Source organism: Podarcis vaucheri (genome assembly GCF_965113315.1).
Source record: "Podarcis vaucheri genome assembly, chromosome: 2".
Taxonomy (NCBI): domain Eukaryota; kingdom Metazoa; phylum Chordata; class Lepidosauria; order Squamata; family Lacertidae; genus Podarcis; species Podarcis vaucheri.
Genome location: NC_138760.1, coordinates 61,905,248 through 61,917,434, shown reverse-complemented (window position 1 = coordinate 61,917,434; position 12,187 = coordinate 61,905,248). Strand labels below are relative to the sequence as shown.

General features: G+C 43.4%; 1 protein-coding gene across 3 annotated transcripts in view; it reads left to right on the top strand.

The window, feature by feature from the left end:
* Nucleotides 1–12,187, top strand: part of FSTL4 (follistatin like 4) — a 371,489-nt gene that overhangs the window by 123,421 nt on the left and 235,881 nt on the right. For all 3 annotated transcript variants that reach the window (XM_082211563.1, XM_082211562.1, XM_082211561.1), the window contains exon 4: nt 9,666–9,914. In XM_082211563.1, coding sequence (XP_082067689.1) covers nt 9,666–9,914 — 249 coding nt within the window. The remainder of the gene's footprint in view (nt 1–9,665; nt 9,915–12,187) is intronic.

Sequence of the window (12,187 nt, the reverse complement as noted above, 5' to 3'; positions counted from 1 at the left end):
AGGAGCCTTACAATAACTCTTCTGTCCAACCAAATCAAAGTTAAAACTGGACTCAAATGTTTTTTCTTAGAATGAACACCATACTTTTATAGGCATACGCTTAATGAAATACATACACTGCATTTTAGCTTGAGAGAGCAGTTGTGCTCAACTAGGCTTTTGCAGCAGAAACATTAGGTTAACTTCTCTTTCCAAAATAGACTGGAGCAAACTCAAAAGTTACAACACAACATCATTTACCATTACACTTAAAATCGCCCTCCTCACTTAAACTAGAGGAAGGAGTGGGGTAATCCCCCTTTCAGAACACAAGTAGCACGTATACAGGATTTCACCACTTGGGAGGGAAACTCTCTTTTAGAGCCTCTCTCAAATAACAAACATTTGCACACTCCATTCTCCATTTTGTTTTGTTTTAAGATTGATAAGGCGCAACATGGCTTCCTTAGATTTGAGATTTTTGAAGCAAGCTTGCAATTTAAAACTATGTGCATTTTAAGAACAGTCTGTGGATGCCGAGGCCAATGTAAATACAAACCCTTGAAATATTTCTAAATCTTTGAGTACATCTCTTATTCATTTTTTTTTTTTTTTTTTTGCCTCTGAGCACCATTAAGTTTACAGTTTCATGTTCTAGCTTTAGGTTATAGTTTAACAACACAAATTTGATGTGTTCAGCTCTCCCTAAGAGTTCACACCCTGATTTTGTTGAAGGATCCCTGAGGCGGCCACTGTGCCCTGGGTTCTAGGTGGTGGGCCTAAGCCACCCACTAAAAGTTACAGCGGTCTCGTACTTTGTACTTGGAAAGACCATTTTGCCCCTTTATTTTATTTTATCTTTCCCAATTGGAGATGACAAGCTGGAGGGGCATATTAGAATCCTCTCTGGGGCAAAAAGGCTTCATGGAAGCTTTGTTGCCAGGAGGAGTCCAGCTAGGGTGTTTAGTGAGCTCCCATTCTCTCATATGTTATTATTGGGCCTTTTTTTCCCGTTAATGAAGTACGGTAAAGACAGAAAGAGTGGAAACACACACACAAGGGAGGAAAGGCAATGGGAAAGAAAGGGGGGACAGAAAAAAAATATCCTTTCAGTACTCAAAGTACCCTTGACTAACACAATTCCTACATATCTACAAGCTACAAACTCATTTCAAGAAATCTTATACATGAACTCAAACTCCAGCCACGGGACTCCTTGCCCGAGAAAACTTCAGCCACGGGACTCCTTGCCCGAGAAAACTCCAGCCACGGGACTCCTTGCCCGAGAAAACTTCAGCCACGGGACTCCTTGCCCGAGAAAACTTCAGCCACGGGACTCCTTGCCCGAGAAACCTTCAGCCACAAAACTAAAATTCCTTTTCCTCAGCACTGCTTCACAAGACTAGTCCTAGTGTGGGGCCCCACTTCGTGAACCGCCCCTTCTACCCTCCACAACAGCCTCCTGCCTAGCCTTTGAGACTAAGTTTGGGCTCCCTACTGGACGCCTGCGCTGTGCAGTGCCAGATTGGGGGTCCGAGAAAACAAAGTTTTGAAAGGGGAGCAAACGACCTTACGTTCTCACATACCCGGGTCATCCCTAACAAAGGTCACCAGGCAGGAGGGGCAGCTTCATTTGCAGAGTTAGGGTAGGTGGAGAGTAAGAGAATACTTGAAAGACTCCTCTGGACGACTCCGAGAGAGGGATGTCAGAGAAACAGTAAAAGAGCCACGCTTTCCCGGACTCAATTCCAAGACGGAAAACGGGGGAGAAAAGAGATAGAGAGATTAAGACGTTCCTGGACGACCCCGGGGGGAACGTCGGAAAACAGCAAAAGGTACCACAATTTCCCCGGCCCAGCACCGCGTAAGAATTTGTGGGGAGAGAAAGGGAAAGGTTTTGACGTTCCTAGACGACCCCGAGAGATAACGTCAGACAGAAAAGTTCCGCGATTTCCCTGGCCACCCTCCGAGGGGGAGAATCGGGGGAGAAAAGGAGAGAGAGAGAACGTACCCGGCCGACTCTGAAGGGTAACGTCAGAAATGAAAGAAGGAAAGTCTGGCTGTCGTGGGGACATTACTTTTCCACCCCCCTCCCAATGTATTTACTTCAAACCATACTCACGTTCGAAGATGTCCCCCCGCAGATCTCAGGATCCTTTTCTTTTTAGCCGGCTTGACCTCGCCTTTGCTCCCCTGGTTGAGCTTTTGGTGACGATTGATTACCGCCCACAAAGAGGAGGCAGGGAGAGGAAGAAAGATCTCTGGGCTAAGGTTGCCCAGTGGCGCCTGATCCCCTCTATCTCCCTCCTCACCTCTGCAGGAGAACCAAGTGTCCCAGAGTCTGGTCGCCAACTGTTAACGGAAAAAAATCTGAGGGCTCTCTTGGACAAAAACAAAGACACCAACCAGGATAACTTGGAGCAAAACAGCAGCCTGTAGGCTTGGCCTTTATTGAACTGTTGCAACAGGGTTCCCTTCCCTTGCAAGAGAGAGGAAAGACCCAGAACAATGGGCTGCAAGACCTTATAAAAACTTTTGAAATTCCCCTCCTCTAGGTCAAGCCCACCCCCAGAAACATCATGCATACATTACAGAAAGGAGGGGTTGACATCATGCATACATTACAGAAGGGGTTGACATCATGCATACATTACAGAAAGGAGGGGTTGAGGGAGGAGTTGTGGTGGTAACCTGAGTGTCCAGTCACCCAGCTGGTTCCTCCTTTCCCCCTCCCCATGAGTACTTTCCAGGTGACAATGGGGAGTTTGCAGTTTCCTGCCCCCAGAGGGAAGATCTGATCATTGTCCTTTGTTTCAGCCTGTGGTGAATCCACTGTTCTTTGTGATTTTGATTGTCTTCTGTCTGGGATTATCAGGGTTGACATAGCAACTGGGCAGGGCTCCTGTGGATGTGCTGGGATGGTGAAGGGATTATGGCTGACCAGAAACCAAGCACCCCCCTTTGATAGTCCTTGTCACATGGAGTAAAAAATGGAACAGTGCAAATCCGATGTATGGTTGATTTTCTATGAATTTATAACAGAAATGTGGCGTATGTAGTGTGTGAGTGTGAGTGTGTGTGAAGTTTGTGCAAACAGAATGATTGGGGTGGGGGGGTTCCTGCTACACAAGTAGCATACCAGGAAGGCAGCTTTGACTGGAGGAGCAATGCATGGTTCAGGCTGGGGTGGGGGAAACAAGAGGCTATTGCGCAATAAAGTTCCACCCTCCCTGACCCCAATGATCATGCTGGCTGGGCCTGATGGGAGTCCAACATAGAAGGGGACAGGTCCCCCATCCCTGTGATATTCTATAGCCCCCTAGATAATATTGTTCAAAGAGAGAGGGAAAGTGAGTATAAAGGGGGGCTTCTGGTCCATGGTTTTAGCCCTGAGCCCATGGGGGACAGGTCCACCCAGAGGTACCTCTCCAGTCCATTCACTACAATGGCTGTCAAAGGTGGGGAATCCTTCACACATTTACCACTTCATGCACAGGCCACCCAGATCCTGGAACCCTGGGTAATCCGGGATCTAACGGCCACAGGGAAGCCTTTCAGGACTGTGGGGCAGGGAAGTTAACGCTTTCTTTCTCTGCTAATGTACCTGCAGAAGATTCATGTCGAAAGTTGCCATTGTGGAGGCTTCCCTAGAAATGCAGATAGCAACTGTGGAGAACTGATTTCTCACTCCCCCTCCCCATCCCCCAGGGCCAAAACCAGGACCAGGACATTGCTCCAGCTTGCCTGCAGCTGCTCTTTACATAACAAACAGTATGTGATAATTGCGTTCCATTTGCCCAATTAATGCTGTCTAGTTTGCCTCTAAGAGCTCAGTCCTAGGACTATTTATTCAGAAGCAAATCCCACTATGTTTGACAGCATTTCCTATGTGTGGCTTGCTACTGACTAAATCCCCTTAAGTGTACATAGAATTGCAGCATTAGAAGCATTATTTTAAATCACCAGGGCACAAATTAAATGGATTTGGTGAAGAACAACAGTGCCTCTAGATGCCCTCTGAGTGACAGCCTTCTTAATCACAAGCACTCTGTTACAAATAGATGGTTTGATGCCTTTCACTAGGCTGAGGAACTTGGATCTTAGCCTTTGCCAAATGTACATAACCAAAGCATGTGCTAAAATACTATCAGACTAGCACTACAATAGATTTGGTTTATTGCTTTATTTAGAGGCCCCACCGTGAATCTGCCCACTGGCGCAGATAAATAAGGCTTAGCCCCTGCAAACAGTTACTCATTGGCACAATTCTTTATATTCCTACAACCAAACATTCCAGATAATTAACACTGCAGCAAGACCCAAGTAATTACACTACTGGATCCTAAATGGACAGCAGGCATGGCTTTGTGCCAAACCGACTGCGGCTGCTGTTTGCCACTGTGAGGAATCCTTTTCTGTAACTTTGAATGGCATTCAGTGACATCCCATGTATTAGTAAAAATATCAAATTATATTAATGGGAAGAGAGAGCTGTGTTTCTAAATGGGAAATGCCTTGGGGCTTTTCTCGTATTGACTCATTCGCAGCTGAAGCCTGTCTATTGTTTCTCTTGCCTGAACTGAACACTGACTGATAATTCTTGTGTGGTGCTTTAGCTCTTCAAAGGACTATACAAATATTAATTTGCCGAAGTCTAATAATCCTCTCTAACATGTCCTTGCCAAAGAGCTCAGGGAAACATGGGTTGAATAATGCCGCTGAGCATTGGGGCTAGCTGTTCCTTATGCAGCAGGAACTCAGACTTAAGTGCTTACATGTTGAATTCCAAGGTCAGATTTTGATATTTGCAATTTTGACTGTGTGGATATAAATCCCCATGATCCACCCCTCCTCAGCAAAGCATGCCCCTCTATTGATTTTTATTCTCAAGTGAGTATTGCTGTGTTCTGCAAATTGCTAGTCCTTACCAGGCTGAAAATTAGCATCTCTCTATCTGGATGCAATGCCATTTTGTTACCTAGTGGTTAATTCACTAGTTCAGTGGGTGAGGGGTGTACAGAGAGATGCAGAGCTCCAACTCCATTCACACATTACAGTGGTACCTCAGGTTACAGACGCTTCAGGTTACAGACACTTCAGGTTAAGAACTTTGCTTTAGGATGAGAACAGAAATCGTGCTCCGGCGGCGCGGCGGCAGCAGGAGGCCCCATTAGCTAAAGTGGTACCTCAGGTTAAGAACCGTTTCAGGTTAAGAAAGGACCTCCAGAACGAATTAAGTTCTTAACCTGAGGTACCACTGTACTTGTGAAGTCTGCACACAGAAAGAGACAGTGGAGTTGTGCTGCTTGCCCTGTCCCTGAGGCCACATGACCCCACTGTGCACATATTATGTGCCAAATGGCCCACTACAGGCATAACCTTCATCAGGAACTGGAATTACAGGACACGGCATCTCCTCAGACATCTATGCTCAATATGTGGTCATGAGCAAACAGGGTCAGATGGAGGTGCATGACATCAGGGATAGTGGTGTGGCTCTGCTCCTCCTTCCTACGTGAGGGGCGCCTCCATGTCAATCAGGTGAAAGGAAGCTTTGTCCTTACCACAGTGGTCTTCCTAATGCAGTGCTTTAGTTTAGCTTGAGTTTCCCAGTTGGGGTGAATAGCAGTCATTCACTCATGGGGTAGGGCAAGTAAAATCTGCATGCACTTGAGCCACTATTTGGGTAGTGGCTTAGCCTGCTTCCTGATAGCACTAACCACTGAGCGTCAACGTTGTTCCTAACAGCATAGCTTCCTTCTGGGTTCTTCTTCTTGGTCATGCCAACATGTGATGAAGCATGTTAGGAGTTTGCTTCTATCATCATCCTCATTATCATCACCAATGATGACGTAGCACCATCAAGTACACTTTATGGAATAGTGCAGGTAAATGAAATCCAGGGAAGCAGAGGGTACAGTTATTAGAGAGAAGAGGAAGGAAGGGAATATGTCCTGGAAGCTTTTTTGGATGGTTTTTCTTTTTTTAAATCAGAGTGTGAAACTACCATGGATAGGATGTCCCAAGTCTACAACCCAACCAAAATCAAGTTTGAGTGCCCACAGTTCTCTTTTAAAATAGAGTCCTTTATATGACTGTTAGCTGTGCTGATTTTTTTCTGCAGAGCTTTTGTGCTTTAGCACCGGGACAATGTGTTCTGACAAATGTACAGTATACACTGTAATTGTAAATGACCTTTGCAGTCAAGCCACGCACAGGTTACAGTATTAGCAGTCCCATGGATATTGTTGCAGGGGCATGCTGAACAATTAGTAAAGTGAATAAAGGATATTCAGATATGCCACTTAGGGACTGTAATTTTTATGCCACTTGGAGACACTTTGACCTTCTAGTTTATTATGATTCAAGAAAAAATGTCAATATTTCTTAGCCTGCCAAGGTTGGTGGGAATTTTAATAAGCTATTGAGTAGAGAAGTTAATCCTCCAATAACAGATTCCTTGCCTTTGAATCTACAGTGTTGAAAATTAAGCTTTAACTACAGCTGGAGGAAACGTGGGGTTTTGTTTTCATTTTTTACATATAAAGCTGTTGACTGATGTTGCATTTCCATATTATAACTCACTTCAGGCAGCAGGGGCTTTGGAGCCCCTACCTTTGGCATGGAAGCATTTTTGTACTACATTATAATGGTGGAAAAGATGATAATGCAGTAACAACAGAAGGATTAAAGCTTGCAGCAAATTGCAAACTAACCTTTCTGTTTTGATTAGTCCTTTTGCAACATGCTTTTGTAATGCTCTACATTATGCTTATTACAATTAACGTTGCACAGTAATCTTCTAATTTCGAAAAACTTGGATAATTGAGTAAAATGCCAGTTATTAATTTTTTAACAGTACCTTCATTGGGAAATCCTTTTCTGTATCCATTTCTACTAATAGCTGTAAGCCTTCTGCTCTCTGAAACATCAGGTCCCACATTATTGGAGACTAACAATTTTTTTGGTTAGGATTTCAGTGTCATCCAATCTTTTCGTGGCACTACCTGAAAGATACGGGAATCAAATGGCATAAATATGAACCTGTGTATAAACCCTGGTATAAATATGAACATGAGAACCTGCATGATATACATGTCAACATGTCTAAACCTGGTCAATATCTCCTGGACAAAAAAGGTTGGAGGCAATCTTTTCCCAAACTCTTAAGGTGATATGATAGAGCCAATTAGTGCTGTCTGCATACAGCTTATTTTGTTCAGCCTTAATCTCTAGTCAAACAAGTTTTGTGAATGTTAGAAGTGCTTCAGAAACCATTTGAACAGTAACAAGAGAATGCCAAAATAAACAATATGTATGTATGGCTCTCATGTCACAGTCAAATGTCTTCAAACTGCTATGTGTATCCAACCTAAATTTTCATCCTTGGAAACTCATCCAACGATAGAGTGTGCCCATTGTCAGTTGAATGCCTCCTAATTAGTCTTCATTACATGAAAGCAGGTGTAGCCAACGCAGTGCCCTCCAGATGTTGTTGGACTACAATTCCCATCATCCCTTATCAGCCATGCTGGTGGGCCTGATGGGAGTTGTGGTCCAACAACATTTGGGGGGCACTTCATTGGCTAGCCTGCCTCAAAGAACCCAATGTGACCTTGTCTGGTTTTGTGACACCAGTTTTATGCTGTTCAGAACACAATAATCTTTTCACTTTACGAACAAAAGTTTCCTATTGATATCAAGCACATTGCTGAGTATACAGACACAACTTTATTGAAATCACGTGGTTGCTATGTTGTAATCACTGAGGCTTTAGTTTGTCACATGGCTTAACCACCTGTTTATTCATTATTTATTTCAGCAATTTATCTACCACTTAATTACAGCGGACGGGATTCAGCTCAGTTGCTGGCATGCATAGAATGCATTGCCCACTCAGACAATAGGACTTCTCTCCCTCTCATCCTTCCTATACCACTTAAATCTGTTCTGAAGTTCTGGGCGGAAGTGTGGTTTTGCAAGCAGATCTCATTCTCTACATGCATACCCTACTTAGCATTATGTTGAATTCCACCCAATAGTCTCTAAGCAGTGTACAAGTAATTCAGTACAGTAAATATAAAAAAATCAGTTTAAAATATAAAATCAGAAATCAGTTAAAATGCTCAAGGGAAAGAATAAAGTCTTCAGTAGATGCCAGGTGTTCAACAGGGAGGCCCTTCTGACCTCAAGTGGGAAAGAGTTCCATAAAATTGGGTCCACAATACTGAACACACAGCTCCTGGTGGATATAAGCTACTTATACAGTGATACCTCGGTATAAATACGCTTCAGGATAATTATTTTCGGGTTACGCTCTGCGGCAATCCAGAAGTAACGGAGCGCATTACTTTCGGGTTCGCTGCTCGCACATGCACAGATGGTCAAAATGACATCACACGCATGCGCAGATGCACAACCATGTCTTATGTTCTGTTCAGGATGTGAATGGGGCTCCGGAACGGATCCCGTTCGCATCCCAAGGTACCACTGTACTAGCAATGGGAGGTCCAATACAGTACAGTGAATGCCCTGAAGATCTCAGGTGGTTTTTGAGATATTCTGGACTCAGATTAATGACCTTATAATTTTACACAGGAACCTTGAGGCTGACCTGGTAGCATAAGGGCATCCAGCACAAACATTTGAGCAATAATCTGTCCTCTTCAGCAGCCTAGTCTCAGTGTTTTGCACCAGTTTACAGCCTCTAGACCAGCTCAATTCTGTGTCTTTTCAAAAAGATGTGCAACATGATCATGCACATGTTTCTTCAGAAGTCCTGGGGTAGGTTCAACAGGAGGAATCCAACATAGCACTCTCATTCTATCAGTGCAAGGATTTCTGCATGCACAACAGAACATTCTCCTCTTCTCCTCCTGCCCCCCTGCATCTGTTCTGGGGGTTCTCCCAACCCTCTGGAGCAGATTTGGCATGCACAGTGGAAGGGGGAGGGAGTCCTGTTGCAGGGGCAGAAATCCTTACACTGATGGGACACGGTAGTTAGATACCACTCAGTGAAATTGAATCCCTAGTAAATATGCTGACATTGCAGCCTTTAAATGTCAGAAATGTTTTAAAGACTGAAATGCTGAAGACCTATTAAGCATGCTGATGGGGGAATGACAAAGGAGCCAGGTTGCTTGTCTGTCACTGTTAACGGTGAGTCTTGGCCCATAATAGTTCAAGAGATGAAAGTGGAACCTAACTTCTAAGTCAAAGAGATGTCTAGCAAAGAGATCTACTAGAAAGGTAGTCTATGCATATGGCTAATGAATTCAACTTTTAAAATCAGCAAGTAAATAATACATAGGCACCAACCAAAGACTTGGCAGGCTGAATGCAAAAGGTTCCTTTCACACAGTGCCCTCCACATGTTCTCTGTCAGCACATAGGCTCTCTGATCAGATCTTCACTGAACCCGTGTCGGTCATAGGTTGGGACTGTTGGGCAGGTTGGCATTGGGGTGGTGCCAATGAAGCCTTCCATCATGTGCTTAGTGAATATGTGGAGCACAGTGGGTGAAAATGGTGGCACGGTCTCTGTGATATCTGTCTGACACAGCTTTGGAAAAGTATTTTGGCTACTAAAGTATGTTGTGGCAAAAGAAGTGTTCCCTTGTTACTCAGCTTGGAGTTGTTAACACCGAAACTTTTCTTTCCTCCTGCTCTACAATTCTCCTTTTCCAGTGCTTTATGGGCAAGATGGCCTTCATGCATCATGTGAAAAGAAGTACTGTGGCCGGGGAAGCAAGTGCGTTGTGAACAAGGAGACCGATAAGCCCGAATGTAGATGCATAGATGACTGCAAGCCCAGTTATATGCCGGTGTGTGGATCTGATGGCAAATTCTATGAGAATCACTGTGAACTTCATCGAGCATCCTGCTTGCAAAGGAAGAAAATCTACATTATTCACAGCAAAGACTGCTTCTTCAAAGGTAGGACTTTCTGTATGATAAAGCAAATCTGGAGAATACATGTCACCTGCTTTCCCTTGTCAGATGATGCACTATGTTTAATTCTATAGAAAATGCAAAGGATTACATCAAATAGATAAGTCCACAACCGTTATTAAAAGGACTTGATCTATGAACTAATTGACAACTGAGTTATTTGCACATACTGTATATTAAGCATATTACAGTATCAAACAAATTTCCAATCAAGCAATCATTTGCTGTTTTGTTACTCTATGAAACTTAAAAATAAAATAGTTGGATGAAAGTATAATTTGTGCTTAATAGCTGGAAAAAGTGGTGGTCAATGCCAAGTACTGTTAGGATTTTTTTCTGCATAGATCAGAGAACTATAATTGTGTTGTCCCTAAGGGTAGAGAATATGTAAATGTATCTCCCCCCAAAGCTACAGACACCTGTGATTATGAATAGACAGAACAGATTCACGTTCTATTAGTTATTTGCGCCAACTTGAATTTGACTAGGAACAAGCCCTTCGTCCAACTAGAATCAATGAGAGCAACTGAGGATAACAAGAACAGATCTCTGCCAGAAGGAATTTTCTTCCTCCAGAGACTTACATCCTCTGTGATTTATCTGTATTGCTTTCTAGCCATCTAAGGAAAGGAAATTTCTACAGATTAAACCAGGGACCGGGAACCTGTGATTCATCACATGGTGTTGCATTCCAATTTCCATCATGGCCAATTTCCAGCTAGCATGGCCAATGGCCAGAGATGATAAGAGCTGCAGACTCAGTAGTGGGGTTGGAGGCTTGGAAAAAATATTCACATCTAGCAATCCGTGCTCTTCTTTGGTTTCAGATAGTACATGGGTAAAAGGTAAAGGGACCCCTGACCATTAGGTGCAGTCATGACTGACTCTAGGTTTGCGGCACTCATCTCGCTTTATTGACCGAGGGAGCTGTCGTTTGTCCGTAGACAGTTTCCGGGTCATGTGGCCAGCATGTCGAAACAAAACAGCGCACGGAAACACCGTTTACCTTCCCGCCAGAGCGGTACCTATTTATCTACTTGCACTGGCATGCTTTCGAACTGCTAGGTTGGCAGGGGCAGGGACCGAGCAACGGGAGCTCACCCCGTTGTGGGGATTCAAACTGCCGACCTTCTGATCGGCAAGTCCTAGACTCTGTGGTTTAACCCACAGTGCCACCCGCGTCCCCTAGTACATGGGTAGACGAGTCTAAAAAGCCCACGACTCAAATTTTCACAGCTCTCTAGCAGCTAGGATGGCTCATTTACCAGAAGTAATGTAATTAGTGTTAACTCTGGAAGTGTATACTTGAGTCTTACCACACTAAGCCTCAGCGGCAAAAGTAGCAATATTCACTAAAATGTTTTTCTTTTAAAAATAAAAAAAAATCAAATACTTTATTATATGCACTTCACAAGTAATGATAAGAGTAGAAGAACGGCCTGCTTTGTGGCTAGGCAACATAGTTGCAGATCAGGGGATCGTGGCCTGCTGTGAAACCTACAAGGTGATATTAGATAGCCTACTTATGCATACCCGCCAACATTTCTCCAATGAAAACAGGGACGTCCCATCCCATTATGATAATTTTGCTGTTTATACCCCACACATCTTATTGGGTTGCCCCAGCACTCTGGACAGCTTCCAACACATATAAAAACATAATAAAACATTAAAAATGGGACACTTGGAGGGTATGCTTATACCTAGTCCTTTTTTTCTGGAGGGACGCAGGAGTACGCATACACCTAAACATTTTGTAAATCTAAGTTTGGCCTCATTGAGGGGCAGTATTTCAATATGAGTAGGAAAACAAGAGTACCCCTAAACATTTTTTAGAGGGGAAAGCACTGCTGATACCCCATCATTGAAATATCCAAACTGTCTTTAGGAAAGGTTGTGTCTTACTAGCACCAAGAAGCTTAAAATCAATTTAGCAGCATGCTCCATCACCTTTTTAAAAAAGCCCTCCAAAATGTATTTTTACAGGAAATGGCATTTGCCAGTTGTACGATTTGTCATACAAGACATGATCTAAGAAACGTTAAGCACTTTTTAAAAGCTTTGTTAAATGAATGAGTATCTCTTCACTCCCACTGAAATTGATTAGATTTAAAAATTATTAATGTTGGGTGTAGAATGCCTGTTTTGTTTTCTTAGTGCATGTATTAACCAGACTACAATCTATGACTGTTTGTGTAAGATTAAGCAGATGGGAGTCTCTTTGTGGGCCTTTTGCACTTTGTCTTCTTCAGTGCAGA